The 15,958-nt window shown below is 37.0% G+C and overlaps 1 protein-coding gene across 2 annotated transcripts; it reads left to right on the forward strand.

The window, feature by feature from the left end:
* Positions 1-287: 287 nt before the first annotated feature.
* Positions 288-14,304, forward strand: RAB36 (RAB36, member RAS oncogene family). Of its 2 annotated transcripts, none has more exons than XR_001524292.3 (11): positions 288-883; positions 1,590-1,686; positions 2,857-2,945; positions 5,447-5,512; positions 6,150-6,251; positions 7,899-7,963; positions 8,554-8,605; positions 10,019-10,100; positions 11,095-11,181; positions 11,726-11,845; positions 12,081-14,304. XR_001524292.3 is itself a non-coding variant. In XM_015644201.3 (11 exons), exons 2-11 carry the CDS (start codon positions 1,618-1,620, stop codon positions 12,143-12,145), a joined length of 801 nt encoding a protein of 266 aa, XP_015499687.1. In that variant the 5' UTR covers positions 324-883; positions 1,590-1,617; the 3' UTR covers positions 12,146-14,304. The 2 variants fall into 2 exon arrangements, 1 of the variants encoding a protein (XP_015499687.1); XM_015644201.3 differs by having other exon boundaries at positions 324-883; positions 11,091-11,181.
* The last annotated feature ends 1,654 nt before the right edge of the window (positions 14,305-15,958 follow it).

Consider the following 15,958-nt stretch of genomic DNA (forward strand, 5'->3'; position numbering starts at 1 on the left):
TTCTTTATGTGCCTTTGTAAAACACAACTGTAAGGTTTTTTCCTCTGTACTTGCTCACTGTATAAAATTACTGGTCTGCTTTGATGTGCCTTTTAACCATTTTAGTCTGCTGCAAAAGTTGGAGAGGCTTGTCTCCTGGTTCAAAGCCTCTTCCAGCTTTATCAAAATATGACTGTTGGAATTGGAGAGCTTTATTTTCTCCTGAAAGTTGAAAATTTAAATCCTAATAAAATACATAGCAAAATCTTTTAGCATCCTAAGTTGCACTCTGCTTTTCTAAATAATGTCTAAATTAATGAGTTAATTGACAATTCTTTGGTAATGCAAAAGAGCTGCGTAATTTCTTATTCCTTGTCTTTGGTGTTTTGTGCATTAGAAAGCAAGATTATTAATGAGTAGAAAGACATTTATATAATTCAGAATGTCTCATTAGTGGCATGCGCATCCTGACTTTAGAGCTGAGATGAAATCAAGTTGAAGTGCTGAAAAAATCCCCTGGGAGTTTCTTTATAATTGCTGCTATGCTTAATATTAGCACTGTAATAGTTCCCCACTCCATTAGTTCCTTGTCTAATAGGTGAATCCTATTCTTTGTACCCATATACAGTGATTTTTGAAGAAAATTGAACTGTTTCCTTATCCAGGATTAGGGGCCATTTGGTTTATCGAGAAGCAGTTTCTGATCAGAGGAGTTTGTATGACCACTAAAATGTTTGTTGTTTTAAAACCACGGCTCTTTGTGTAGTTCAATTACTCCAAGTCCGCCTTCCCGGTCCGTGGAAGAAGGGGAGGAAGGGAACTGTTGCAAACCTGTTGCTATGGCCACCTAGCAGGGGCTGAGCTGCTTGTGTGGCTGTAATCCTGCTGCATCAGCTGCTGCTCGGTGAGTCCTTCCTTACACTTTGCTACGTGATGAAAATGCTCCCATTAGAAATGTTCTTTTGAATGCCAGTAAGAAATCGGTACCCTAATAAGGGTCCCCTCCCCCAGCAACCCACGAGGTTTCCTTACATAACCAAATTGATATATCTCAGGTGAGACATCTGAATGCATTTGTGATTTTCATGTGAACATTATTCGTTTTCCATGTCAGACGGGTTTCATTCTTTCTGAGCTGATCTTGGATGAAAGTTTGATGTTGTGCCAAGAAATGCAGCACCTTCATCTTTCCTCCCTTCTTCTTCTGACCACATGAAATCTGGGATCCCCTAACATTAATTCATGTATTTAGTGCAGAGGCATTTGAAACAATGATGAGCAAAATTTTTAAATTAAACACTGCAAAATCCTTTGAGGGCTAAACTGCAAGCAAGGGTTGAAATAAGTGAACAATTCTCTGCCCTCCCAGGGAATTAGAGTTGGTGCCTTGTAGTTTCAGAAGGCCACTGTTTGCTACTATGCACACTGAGGTGGTCATTTTTACATGAGAAACAGCTTTCCTTCTATGCAAATGAACTGCTAGTTGTACAAAAAAGAATAAAGGGAAAAAAAAAGGATGACAAGTCTGCAAGAACTTGGTTAGTTTTTATCATGTTGTTCCTGTATTGAGGTAATTCCTGAATACCGTGTTTCTCTTTATGTATTTTCAGTCCTGTAGAATTTAACTGAACTTGGAGGATGAAGTGCAGCCTAATGCATTTGGTTCCACCAGTGAATAGAGAAAGAATAATCTCCAAGTTTCCCAAGGTAAGCATTTTTTATCTGTTTGGTCACAGTATGTAGCCCCTGCCACACCAATCTATCTTTCCATTGTGCTAATATGGTCTTTTTATTGAATTTAATATATACTTGTTGTCTTCTGTTAAAATTACAAATTATTTAAGATTCTTTCAAAGTTTAATGTGATCTCATAGTTCCATCCAATGCTGATCTCTTTAATAATAATCCTCATTCTAGATAACCTTTTAAAAAAGTGACTCTTGTTACAGTAGTACAATATTTATATTTTTTTTCAGCAAAACAGTAATAATTACATGCTTAAGGAGCTCCAACACTGAGGGCAAAGAGGAACCATAGCTGACATTAAGTTTGCCAAAAAATCTAATTAGGAGGCTTTGGTTAAAGAATTTGAGGCAATTTTAATTTTCTGTTTGTACAAGAACCTTAGTCATACAGTAGATCAAATGTGGTAGGCACTGCAGAAACACAGACAAAATACCTTTGATGTCCCCAAAGACTTTTGTATTTGAAGTATAATCGAACAGTTAAAGACAGGGAAAGGCAAGGAATTACCACTTGTTTTTTTCAGTTGTTCAAAAGATTCTTTTAAGGGAGTTCACTTTTTTCCCATTCTTGATCTCAGGCACGTATTTTGCTTTTAATTTTATGAAAAATAACACAGGTATTTTAAGCAAATGCAAAGTAAAATATATTTTCCTCATTTTTAACTAATTCCCAGTTAAAGGGCTAGTAATAAAAACAGTGCTTCACACATACAAAAGATTGAAAAACTTCATAATAATAATATGAATTATTATTCGGTAATAACGACTTGCTGGTGATGTGCTCCCATCCATGTTTGTCTTGTGTGTCTTAGATTACTGAGATAATTGGAGGTACTTACTGTTGTACAGAATGATGAGCAAATGGATTTGGCCATGGGTGCTTAGGCAGTGCTGGACACTGACACTCAGAAAGGTGCTCAAAGGATGGTGTTGTCCCAAGGAGTTTTTACAAACCCAGCTCTGGGGAAACCTTGCTGCCTTCTAACCCAACCTACCCCTTTTCTTATGCCAGGATAACTCTGTTCTTGATAAATCCTGTGAAAAATAATTTTATTTGTTTTTCTTTGCCAATCTGACTTCTTGCCATGTAGCTATCACCCAGTTTGTCCCAGCAGCTGATCTCTCTTTTCAGTGGTACACGCCTGAAGCCTGTCTGCAGTTTAAAGAGCATTTCCATGCACAGGTCAGAACTGCTTGCCAGCAGAGCACTGGAACAGCTGGGTAAGTTTGTAATTACCCAGGTATGCAAGGAAGAAAGTATTTTAAGCTCTTTATAGCTTCCTTTCTTCATTGGCTTCTCCCCCCTCATTCCTCATGTTCCTCACTCCAGTATGTTTCAAGGCAACTAAGCCCCTGCACGAGGCAATTCACTTACCTGTTCCACAGTACACAAATCGAGTGCCTCTTCTTCTTCCGGGATAGGTGGCTTTGAAAAACAGGTGTAGTAGTTTAGAAACGAAAAGGTTTTTAGCACCCTTTAAGTAAACACTTAGTTCAAAAGATCTAACAGATTCAGTCTTGCTGTGTTCTCTGTAGGTGTTCCAAAGGAACAGTTAATAAAGGCTTTGTAGGGATATAAAGGCAGCAGTTCTAAGTTTCTTTAAAGATCTAGGAATCTGGTTTTAATCTTTTTGAAGCATACATGCTGAGAAGTTCTCTTATATGGTTCCTCAAAACAGGAGCAAAATTCTGGTAAATATATAACATTTAAAAATCAAAATAAACTGGCTTATGCTCTAGTAATAATCTTGAAGTTGTTTCCCCCCCATTATCTCTCCCAGAGCTGTTACTATTACTGATTTAATCTCTGAAGCAAGGCAAAAAAGCTAAACTGTGTTGAAATCATCACTATTCAGTTAAAATAAATAGCTGTACATTTTAGTGATAAATGCTTCTGGTTTCAGTGTGAAAGATCCTCCATAAAGTGGAGCTCCTATGAATACTGACAATTAGCTCACTATTCCTCCAGCTCTAGAGTTGCTGACATGAGACTTGTCATGATATCCATCTTTAAATGCAATTTTTTATTCATTTCACTAGGGAGTCTTGCTAAAAAAATACTTTTTAAGCCAAAATATGTCACCCTGGGAGACATCAGTGACTTTATTCCTTTTTTAGAAACATAGTCACAGTCGTAGTTTCATGTAAATTTTTTACAAGTGTCTGGACAATTTTTCAAGTAAGGCATGCCTTATTGAATTGAGGTATTTTTTCCTTCCATTTCCAAGATGTATTTTTTTTTTTTTTTATTATTAGTATTTTTTTAAAATTTCTATAGTAAACCAACTCTATGTAATTTATTCTAGAAACAGAGTATAACTATAAAGGTATGTGTTTTGTCTTTGTGAATAGAATGAACTACTTTTCTGTCACTGCTTTCTAGGTATGATTATTATTTGGTGATTTAGGTAATTTTTTGGTGGAATGGGGGTAGGAAGGGCAGCCAGAGTGTTTTGTACAGTACTTGTAAAGCTTGACAGGAATAACCATTGTCTTCCTTTTCTATTATCCCAACTAATAAAATATTTCTTTGTCCTTTGGAAAGCTAGTCTGAAAAATTCAGTAGCTAATGGCTGTATTTAATGCTCTCCTGATAGTCCATCACTGTGTTAAATGGTCTGATCTAGGGAGTTTTTTTTGCCAGTAGGAATTAATGGAACACACACCTCTAAACCATCTCTTACTCTTTGGCTTTTCCCTTAAGGTTGTTGATTTCATTCAGTATCTTCACAGTAACAATAATCAGGAGCACAGGAGCCTGTGGTCACCCAGTTAATGTTGACTGGCATGTAAATATTTATTTATTTGTTTGTTTTTAATATTAGTCATGCAGTTTACCATTAAATTTTTCAGCTGTTTAGAATTGATAACTTTGTCATCACATCAGCATCACATGGAAGTTGATGTAACCAGAAATAGTATTCAATAGAAGATTAACTCCTTTGTTAAAAAGCCATTCCTTGATATAAAAGAACATTAAACCTCTTAAGCCATTTTTGTAGCATGTGCACAGGAGATGTCAATCCAAGTTTAGGTCAACAAGTAAACCCTAATTCACTTATCCACCTGGATCTCCTAAAAGAGACACAGTTTCAATTTTAAGAATGCAGGCTAAAGTCCATCTGCTGTGTCCTGTGGGAGGACCTAGTGCAAAGAGGATTATTTGCATGAAGCCAGGTTCAGATTAATATTATTCCAGATAGTCAGAAAATGTATTGTCTCTAACCCTGTGGGTTGTTTTTCCCAGAGGCATGTTCTGCAGTGGGTTCTTTTATTATCAGCAATTTCTTATTTCTGCACTTAGGACTTCATTTGTACTATTAAAGTCAATGAGAAACTTGAGATAAATTGGAATGCAAAGGATGCAGACACACTATGGTCTTATGTGTAAACTTATGTAAAATTATGCCAAATGCATATACTTATTGTCAAAGCAATTTTAATAGAATAAAATTTGTTCTACTGAATTGAAATTAAGGAAAAAAAAAAACAAACAGAATAAGAAATGGACTATTTCTGCTCCAGAAGGGTTTGGGTTTTTGGTGGCTTTCTTTCTTGCAGTTTAAGACTCGGATCATGCAGCACAGTGGCACGTAGATAAACTGAAGACACAGGTATATGTGCTCCTGACTTGCAATTTAGAGATCTAAATCAGAATTTTTAGAAGGAGACTGTTGAAATTACTACTAAAACTATGTCATATTTTCAAATATTTATAACAGGCTGAAAATATCCAAAGTGGTTGTGGTAGGAGACCTGTATGTTGGGAAAACCAGTCTTATCAACAGGTACAGTATAGCTCAGGTGATGGCTTGATTCTCCTCTTTCTCAAGTAAATGTTATAACATTTCCATTTTTGGCTTTAGAGCAGTGCTTCATGGTTCTGGTTTTAACCTGAACCAGTACTTTGTGGTTTTGTTATTAAATGAAGACAAAATGAAATCAAGAGTATGAGACAATCTTGATACATCAACACAGAAAGTTGTGCTCTAGCACTTCAATCAGTATATGTTACATTCTGAGGTATTTTTATCCAGTCAAATATGACACAGTGTTTTCTTAAGGAATCCAGTCTAAAGGCTAAACAATTGGAAAAAAAATTCCAGTGTCTGAGTCTTGATTTCCTTTGGGTCATTATTTATGACCCAAAAGATATTCCCTTGTAACTAAAACTAGAAGATACTGTACCTCCCTTAAGAACCCAAAGATGTTTTATTCTGAGTCTCATTCTATCCTGAGAGCTAGTTTGTTAAACAGTATCTCTTTTAAATTAGTGTCTTGATGTTTTTATGTCTGCTTCTACATTATATAGCAAATCCACAGTTAGTTTTCCCTTTTCTTCCTAATTTACCCAAAACAGTGTTAGTTTTGCAGTTATTTGTAATTGTCTACTAGTATTTCATCCCCTTTTTTTTTTTATTGCAGATTTTGTAAAGATAAATTTGACCGAGACTACAAGGCAACCATTGGAGTAGATTTTGAGACTGAACGTTTTGAGATAATTGGAATGCCATATAACCTCCAGATGTGAGTTGAAAGAGCATGGTTAAGCATTGCACAGAGTACAGTCTCAGCAGAGCTTGAATTGCTGCAGGCTGTAGTGGAATAAAGATTTTAAATATATAATACAATTGCACAAAGAATAATGTGATCTGAAGAAAAGATTCTGTCTCTGGACTTGCTGTTTTAGTAGAAATTTTACTCTTGGATTTCTCATCGCTAAAACATATTACAAACTTGTCAGTGAAAATTCATCCTGGATGTCTTGCATTATTTCAGTGGAGTCTTTTATTTCTGTCTTTTTTTACTCAACATTCATGAAAGAGACATGGAAGCTTTTGCCACAGCTTTGTCCAGTGCTAGTGTAACCCCAGTCTGTGATTTGAGTTTAGTAGAGAAATGAGCACTGAACTTGGCTTTACGGCGGGTTTTATTCCTGCAGTCATTGAAATTAATGTTAAGGTGTCCAGTGATTTTAACATCTCTTAATTAGTAACTAATTATTTATCCCTAAATCATAAAAAGACTGGAGTGGTTTTATTACAATGTGAACCTAATAGCTTTGAGTTTCACCTTTGTATGTCAGACTAGTGGGAATCCTTCCCTTCTTCCACCTGCTTTGGGTCTGTGCAGTGGTGTCCCTTTGTGTTTCTGGTGGCAAACAATGTTGTCCTGTAGAGGGCATTATGCAATCATTTGTAGTGTGACCTAGAGCAGAAATACAATGCTTTGCATGAGATATTTTAGTACATGAATCTTAAAAACCTTTTTACTTAGGAACATTTTTTTCTGGTGAGATCACTGATGTAAATAGATGGCTTGTGGTATTGAAAAATACTTAAAAATCCATTTCCCACTGATTTCACTGCAATTGTGTTTGGGAAGTTCTGCCAGGTGTTATCCTTTTGGAACTTGAGTCCCCCTAAAAATCTAGACTCATGCATCAGCATTTTGCAAGCTGAAGCAATAAGGTCAGGTTGCATTATCTGCAAAGTCTTCAGAATCTGGGTAGAACATTTCCATATGATAAGCACTAGTGCCCCCTCTTGCTGAGAGATTTCCATACAAGATATATTTGCAAGTATCTGTGACTGGCAGTACAAGGCTAAAACAAAACCCAAACCTCTGTAGTGCTGAAGTAGCTGAAGGCACTGCATATGGTGTTCATTAATTAGAAGGACATTCTTGATTTTATTTAATGGTGTCATTAGTACCTGGCAGACTGAGCTGCAGGTCTCTAATTTGTAGTGTAGGAACAGATATCTTATCTAGCAGTTGCAAGATTCTAACATGGGCTAATACATGACTTAGCTAGTATTAGCAGAGAAAATTTACAAAACTAGATGTCCCTAGAAATGCATGCAAATTACACAGGTGAAAAAAATAAATGTTTTAAGGGAATGATATTACCATGCAGAATACAAATACTTGAATTGTCTCCAAAATTGTATTTTTTAAGAAAAGGTAAAAATGATGTTTGCATGTCTTCATTGACTAATAGAGCTTTACTGTATTTCTATCAGTAGTTAATGAATAACATGTTCCAGATGGTGACACTTCTCTGGTATCACATTCTTCTCCGCCTTGTACCAGTCTGCTGCTTCATTAACATGTTTACTCAGGTTACCCTGGGTTTCATTAACCTGAAATTTCTTTTTTCCCCTCATTGCACAGATGGGACACAGCAGGTCAGGAGAAGTTCAAGTGCATTGCGTCTGCTTACTACCGAGGAGCAGAGGGTGAGAACAATATTAATTTGATCCTGCATTTGTTGGAAGGTTGCATTTTGTACAGCAACATATATCCACATATGCTGCTTGGGAAGGTACCTACAGACACAGTGTGGTGGAATGGATTGTTCATTATTGCAGGGAAGAAGGGATGAAGGAGTTCATGACTTGATGTGTTGTCACATCTACAAGCTCTGAGTGTTCTGATGATGCAGTGATAGAAAGTGGCACTTGTGACTAGGGGGAAAAAGAATTTGAGGTTAGGTGAGATTAGTGCTGGAGTTGGAAGTGGGTGTTTCTGGCTTTCCCTTTGTAAGAGACAATCCTATGGGAATTAGTGGTCCCAAAATGAAAGGGTTGATAGCACTGTAGACTGCAGACTATAGATATAATATTGAAGACTGAAGACTTAGGTCTTATTGGGTGCTAAAAAAAGAAAAGGAATGAGCAAATGGATAGTCTTTCACCTCCTATGTGTTAAATCTGTTCTTACACCTTATACATAAACATTCTCTCTATTTAACAAGACGGGTTGGAGAGACTTCTAATACACTTTCTAATTTAATTACTTTTTTTTCTGTTCTTGTCTTTTATTGCAGTTATAATAACAGTGTTTGATCTGGCTGATATCCAAACTTTGGATCACACCAAGTAAGTTTCTGCATTTTGGCTTATCTTTTAAAGGTTTTTACAGCAGGTTTAATTGCCTTCCATATGTAGGTGTTAACTTGCTGGATCATGAGTGTATTTTCTACTGAGCTAAGAAATTAAAAATGACAGTCACTAGTTTGGATTACATATTGAGGGATTTTTCTGAAGAAAATGCAGGACATAAATTTGAATTGCTTACACTTGACTTCCTTTAAAGTCTGTGCAGAGAGAGGCACTTCAGTAAAAGCTTGATCCTTCCAAAGCTAGACATGCAGGAAGAGATGAAGTGCAGCCCAAAAGCTTTTTTTTTTTTTTCTTTCTTTTTTTTTTTTTTTTTTTTTTTTTTTTTTTTTTTTTTTACTTCATTTGCTATAAATAGGATAACAGGCTGGAATCTAATGTAAATGATAAAACAGATGAGATGCATCTCATGCATAATGTGTCATGAGCCTTTAATTTTTTAGGTGCACTGTTATCCCAACATTTTCTTTATCTAGTTTCTGTGATTCTGATGGAAGATAGGCTGTCAAAAAGAGGAGAGAAAATTAAAAACTCCAAGTATGTGTACATACAGCTAAACTTACTAAACTTAGTTCAGATTCTTGTAATGCTTTGGTTACAACAGCACACTAATTGTTATGAGTAAACTCATCCTGCTTTAGCGTAGGCTGCAAAACCCTGCATGGCTGTATGATCCACACTGCTGTCACAGCTCAGAGCATAGGTATTTCTAACATGCTGTTGTGACTGCGATGCAGGTACAGACTTCTTTACAACCTGTACTCTGTCTTATTTGAATGTGTACTATGGTGCTTAACTCATTTACATAGGACTTTGTAAAATAATATATATATTAGTGTCTCTGCTTGGCTGAAAGTAATTGAAGCCTGTGAACCTGATTTCCCACACATGCACACACTGCCTTCCCTCCTTGACTTGTGTTGGATGACTCAAGAGAAACTTGATTGCCAGAGTAACAGGAATATAAAAGCTTGTGAGACAAGAATCATACAGCCTTCATAGGGAACTGTTTTATAATGCTGAATAGATTATTTCACTCTTTATTCCCATTTGTATCTAACCTTCTATGTGGTTCATACCTTTCCAGTTGCTTCTTGCTTTCTTATTCCTTATCTCGCACCAGACTTCGCCCTCTCCCTTTGAGAAATACCACTCTGGGTGCTAAAACAATTGTTGAATTTGTACTCTCCATGGGTATGATTTTTCCTTAGTTGGAGACATGCATTCAAAGGAGTTGGAAGAGCTACTGCTCTCCCTGTCTAGAAAAAAAGACTTTTGATACTCTCACATAAGTTCTTCCACTCACTTTTCTTGTGACCCTATTATCTGTCATCTTCTCCTGTACTCCTTGTTCCCTCTGACTGATTCTGTCATTTCTTTTTTGTATTTCAGACAGTGGCTAGAAGATGCATTGAGAGAGAATGAGCCAGATTCCAGCTTCATCTTTCTGGTTGGAACAAAAAAAGATTTGGTGGTGAGTAAATTGAGTGCAGATAAGGAAATAAAATTTTCCCTAGTTCCTCAATGATTTCTCTTGAAAATTGTGCACAATGTCATTGAGATAGACCTTGAGTGAAAAACTTAAAAGGTAAATTGAACAGCACACTTGAAACCAATTAAGAAGAGGCTTTCTTAAAAAATGGTTAGTTAATGAAATATTTCTTGCATTACATTCTTCAAGCATATATAAACATACATAGTGGTCTTGAAGGTTTTGTTGTTGTTCTGTAACTGTTCATAGGTTTTCTTCTTTCACCCCATTTAAAATAGCTGCAGTATGAAATTTAGAGCATTATATGTTTTTTTTGTTATGCCAGCAAGCCTGACATGCTGGATATGAATCCTAGAAATATGGAATTCTAATCTAGATACTCACAAGTGAGTATTAGAGTTCAGAGAGTTATTGGAAAAATAAGGGAAATTGGTTTTTAAAGGGATAATTGTGTTCATTTTTCAGGAACAGGGAAGGTTTCTTACTCAACTGAATATCACATAATTTTCAAACAAACAGGGTGAATGCAGTCTCTCTACAATTCTCAGTCCTGTGTTTGTCTTTTTGTAGAAAAAAGGTTTTTAAAGCTTTGAAAACAAACTTGTTTCTTCTGTTACTAGTTGGTCCCACAACTCTTCTGCTGAGAATGATGGGATGTCAAGGATTTAAAGACCATTAACCGGGCTGCTGACTTGATAGCTCTTTACCAGAGAATGTGTTAGATATAAGGGTCACTTGTTAACTCTCATTTTGTCTCAGCGCTGTGGGAGCTGAGTGGAGTCTTCCATCTAAAACCAGAACTAAATACTTCAATGTTCTTGTTGCAATTGTCTGATTGCTCAAGTCTAGGCAAGGTCAGAAAGGCCACTGAAAAAACTGGAAGCATCACAGTGTAGGTGCTATGGCAGTGCCTCTGTGCTGTTACCAGCCCAGAAACACTTCTGTTCAAGTTGTTGCACATTGTTTGCCCAGTCAGATGCTGTGTGTGAAAGGACAGAGCTGGATGCCATCCGTTTTGCCAAGGAGATGCAGGCAGAATACTGGTCGGTTTCAGCCAAAACAGGTAAATTACTGCAAAGAATGTAAAGATAGTATAACCACAAGGCCTGATGTTGGAGTGGGAGGAACTTATTATTCCCCCATTGCCAGTTTCTTTGTTGTTGTTGTTGTTCTTGCATTTTGTTGCTATTAAGAAGTTCAGACTTACTAATGACTGATTTTGTTTGAGCATTTGTATGTGTGCTTTCACTGTCGTGTTTACAGAAAGAAGTAATCAAGCTGCTTTGCAGTATCTGAGCATGTTTAATTCATAGATAGTTACATACACATGTGCACTACTACTCAATGTTTGCAGTGGAAAAAGATTATACCACAAAATTAATTTTCTCTGTTGCTGGCTAAAAATAAGGGTGCAGCACAGGGTACAGTATTCCAGAGCAAGAAAATTAGAAATTCTTATTGCAGTGATCAGAATGGGAGACAGATTGTTGGAGAGGCCTGTTCTGTCCCAATATTGAGCAGTCAGCTGTTCACAGATGTGCTTGTTAGGCTTGATCATCTGTTGATGTGCCTTTATAAAAACACGTCATTTCTTTCTTGTTTCCTAGGAGAAAATGTCAAAGAATTCTTCTCCCGTGTTGCTGCCTTGGCCTTTGAACAGTCCATGATAAAGGAGCTGGAGAACACTCCTGGGCACAGGGCCCAAATTGGGGCAGGAAATCTCATCAGTATGTGGAGTTTTGCTTTTCATGTGCATTTTCTTTGTTTATAGTCTGAAGGACTGGAAAGGTTTTTTCAAGCCTTAGAGCCAGTTTCAAACACCTGCAAGCATATTTGTGTCATTGCCTGCCCAGGTTTTAGTCACTACGGGAGTGACTGGGCCTGCATCCAGCTTTTGTTACCCTTATTATCAGATGGTATCTTTTCTTGTAAGTTGATTTTGTAACTTTTCTGTTTCCACAGAAGTAGAGAAGAACAGTATGGAAGTTCCAGAGGACAAAACACAAGTCAGCCTGAGTTGCTGCTAACTGTCAGCTGTTTCTGCAAGTGCCACACTTCTCTGCAACAATGCTCTCAAACCAGAACTAGAGAGCTTTAATTTTAGAAATGAGGGAGGAAAAACTTACCCAAACTTTCTTGCTCAGAGTTCCCTTGCTGCTGCAGGCTCCCTGTGCAGGGTGGTACAATTGTTATGTAAACCTTTCTTTGTGTAGTTGAAACATAGCATCTTTGTCTTAATGCAAGAAGACATTGCCAGTGCCATGGGCTCACCTATCTGCCAGAAAGGCTTGTAGTCAAAAATGATGTCATTTTAGTTTGCTGTTTTTTGATAATTCTCTAGAAATCTTAGCTAGTGAAGTGGCATTCTCATGGCAGCAGGAAACAAGTGGCAGTTCAGAATGAAGGGTGACATCAATATGGTTTTGTCGTTAAAAATCATCATGTAAAATAATTCTGATTTGCTTTTATGCATTCCAAGTATTTTAAAACTAATTGAAAACAAATCTTTTTAAGTATCAGGTTGGAAGTACACAAATGCAGACTGCATAGTTTCCACTGTGGTTTCTCTATCCAGGAAAAATGTGTATTACTTTTCATTTTCCACTTGAGAATCAGAGCCCAGTATTAAATATTTCCAAAGAAGTCCAGGTAGGAACTTGGTTGTTTTAACACAGCTGCCTAATATTTTGAAAACGTTGCCAGATAAGAATGCTATTCTTTTCCATTCTCTTGAATAAGAAAGAATGGTCACACAGGTGCATAATATGGAAGACATATTATTTACCTCTAATTTTTCCAATATCTCTCTGAAGTCTAATGCTCTGTTGTATCTAGCTTAGAATTCCATATTTCTAGGATTCATATCCAGCATTTTAGGCTTGCTGACAAAAAAAAAAATTTAAAAATATGTATACAATGCTCTAAATTTAATACTGCAATTATTTTAAATGGAGAGAAAGAAGAAAACATATGAAGAGTTACAAGGTACAGTTTCTTGAGATATTTATTCAATCATTGCACAAAAAAAATTATCTTTAAAAATAATTATAATAAGACTCAGATTTGAGCTGCTGAAAAATAAAGATATTTGTTAATAAAGAAATGCATAAATCTGAAAATATTCTGAATTTTCTGCCATTTTCCTCACTTTGATAAGAAATGGAAAAAAGTGGAAAAAAGATAGCTTGAACGTGCTTTTTATTACTTTTTCCTTTTGACGTAAGTTAGAGCAGCTTCCTAGAATATGATGAATAGAGATCTAGGAGCTCTGCGTCTTTTTTTATCAGACAATCTTCATTTTGGCAATTGTGCTGCCTGTTGGCAAGGACACAAATGTAGCATTTGGTGGAAAAAATGAATCTGTGAGAGTACAAAAGGAGCTCTTTATCCAAACGTGTAATATTTCAACCTGATGGTGTTCTATGCAGTTGTGCAGTTCCAGAGTCTGTTTCACAAAGGAGGTGAATTTACACTGTGCTTGTAGCACCTGTTGTGCTGGGTGGGCAGTGTGGCCATGGCCTTTGTGTTTCCTCAGAGTGGAGATGGTTCACTCTGCTGCAGCAAATCAGGTTAGCTGGCCTTCAGTGCTGACATGAGAGACAGTGTTTACACTGCAAAATGACTCAGGAACAAATCTAAGAAAAGATCTTGTTTTGGGGTTTTTTCTCACCAAGAAATATATCTCCTTAGGGTTTCTTCTGTTGCTGAGCTCAATTATTGTAATAATTACGAAGTCACAGAGATACAGTCTCTTCAGCAACACGATCATGTTGCCTGGAAAATCAACTGGGACAGTTTTTTCCTTGGGATTCAGCACATTGCATGATGTCATTACTGTTTTGTATCATCTGGAGCTCCAAAAACTTCACATACAAATGCAATACTCTGTCAGTCATCAGTTAACATGGGACAATAGCCTGAGTCTGTTTATTAAATGATGGGTGCTTTGAGACTGGGTGTTTTTTGGTTGGTGGTTTGTTGGGTTTTTTATGTGTTTGGGGTTTCTTTGCTTGCTTGCTTGGTTTTAAGGGTGTTTTTAGCACCACTGAAACCTCCCCTGCAAAGAACTCTATATTAATAATTTATCATCTAAAATTAATCTTGGATCTTGTTGCAAATGATGAGTTGCTTAGGAAAGCACAAAGGAAACTAACTATAGAAAATAAATATAAATTTGTGAGTTCTATCTGGCCAATGGTTTGTCTCTGTAAATCCATTCTATCAGCAACTTTATTTACTTTGAAAAAGCTTTAATATTTTGGAAAACAGTGTTGAAAAAGTTTTATTAACTCTAACTGTAGGTAAGCTAAACCACAATTTCTATACCAGTTGAAATCCCCCAGTAATCATGGCAACAGTCAGCTTCAGCTTCCTTGTGGAATTTGCAGTAAAGAAATTGAAGTAAACTTTGGAGTCAGTCTGAAGCAAAGGTAAAGAGCAATTGTAGCAATCCATTTCCCAAAAGAAATACTAAAGCTGTGCTGTTTCTTGTCTTTAATAAGTAAAAGTTAATGTGTTCAGGGATTGTGGATGCATTTGTGCTGAGCAAACCCACTGGTAATGGGTCAAAATTCATTTAAGAAAGCCACCTGACAAAATTAATTTCTTACTATGAAAGCCTGCTCTTTTAATTTTTAATGGTGTTATTTCACCTTTTGAGTTATTATTTGACACCTAAGGTATTATTGTTTATATTTACAGAGGTCATGGGATTCAGAACTTTCTGAATCCTGTTGGTTCCCAGCTCAGGTTTACATTGTGGCGGAACTGGAGTCCATTCTCTATGAATAAATCTGTCCCCCTCTGTGTGTTTTCAGCTTTCCATCAAGAGTTAGAGGTAGTTCTAATGTAACACACTGGTGAGTGAATGCTCTGAACACTCTGTATTACATCTCTGAGCATGCAAATTAAAATAAATGTTTGGCAAGTTGTAGGAGAATGTGTATTTAGTGGTGGAGAGAGCTGATCACTTTCCTGTATTTTTGGCCTTAAAGTTGTTATCACAGTGAGAAATTGCCATTGTCTGAATTCAGAGAGGAGAGATCCTTTTTTTCCCCTGGGTTCATAGCACGAGTAAGACCGGATGGGACTTCCCAAGGCCTGTCAGCTTTGTCAAACTCTACCAAGAGTGCTGCTTTGTGTTAACAAAAATACAATTTTTTAGTTTCAGCCACATATTAATCAGAAACCATGTTTTATTTCTCATTTTAAAAGCTCAGCTTATGTCCTACGGTTTTTTTGTCGCTGTTTGTTTGTTTTTGTCCTTACAAAACCGGCGGTTCATTCGCGTGGGATGATGCTGAAGAAAAGTGACAGCTCGAGAGCTTTACCCAGAGCCAAGCGGCTTCTCTTCCCACAAGAGGGAGCCCGGCGGTCACCGCAGGATCAGATCCGTGCCGGCTCGGAAGCGCTGTGCGATCTCTCGCCGGCCAGCAGAGGGGATGTGCCGGGCAGCCCGGCCCCAATTTACCCCTCATCGCAGGAATTCTCAGTCTCAAATCATAGGTATGTGTCTGCCACCGTAGTCTTAAAGAAATTTTGTATCCAATTAAAATACTGCTCTGTTCAATGCGTAAAGTATCAGCAAAAATTCAGAGAACACTTCAATTCCCAGTGCAATTTCGGGAGTTGTGCTACCCCAGTACATAAAGAGGATGTATTATTCACTGGTAAGTGTGCACACAGAAATCCCTCATCTGACTCATCCTCCCTCCAGAAAGGACACAAATGTCAGAAAAGAAATAGAAACTGCTCTATAAATCAGAATGGTGAGCCTTCAGTAAAAGTTCTGTATGAATTCAGAACGTATCCCAGTGATGTCACATACCTGCCATTGTTTA

This window comes from Parus major, chromosome 15 (genome assembly GCF_001522545.3).
Source record: "Parus major isolate Abel chromosome 15, Parus_major1.1, whole genome shotgun sequence".
NCBI lineage: Eukaryota > Metazoa > Chordata > Aves > Passeriformes > Paridae > Parus > Parus major.

What these genes read in the sequence shown, in the direction of transcription:
- RAB36 (XM_015644201.3), top strand. Translation starts at nt 1,618, where the DNA reads ATGAAGTGCAGCCTAATGCATTTGGTTCCACCAGTGAATAGAGAAAGA. An exon ending in TAATCTCCAAGTTTCCCAAG is followed by an intron (nt 1,687 to 2,856) that starts GTAAGCATTTTT and finishes CTCTCTTTTCAG; the next exon opens with TGGTACACGCCTGAAGCCTG. An exon ending in GTCGGTTTCAGCCAAAACAG is followed by an intron (nt 11,182 to 11,725) that starts GTAAATTACTGC and finishes CTTGTTTCCTAG; the next exon opens with GAGAAAATGTCAAAGAATTC.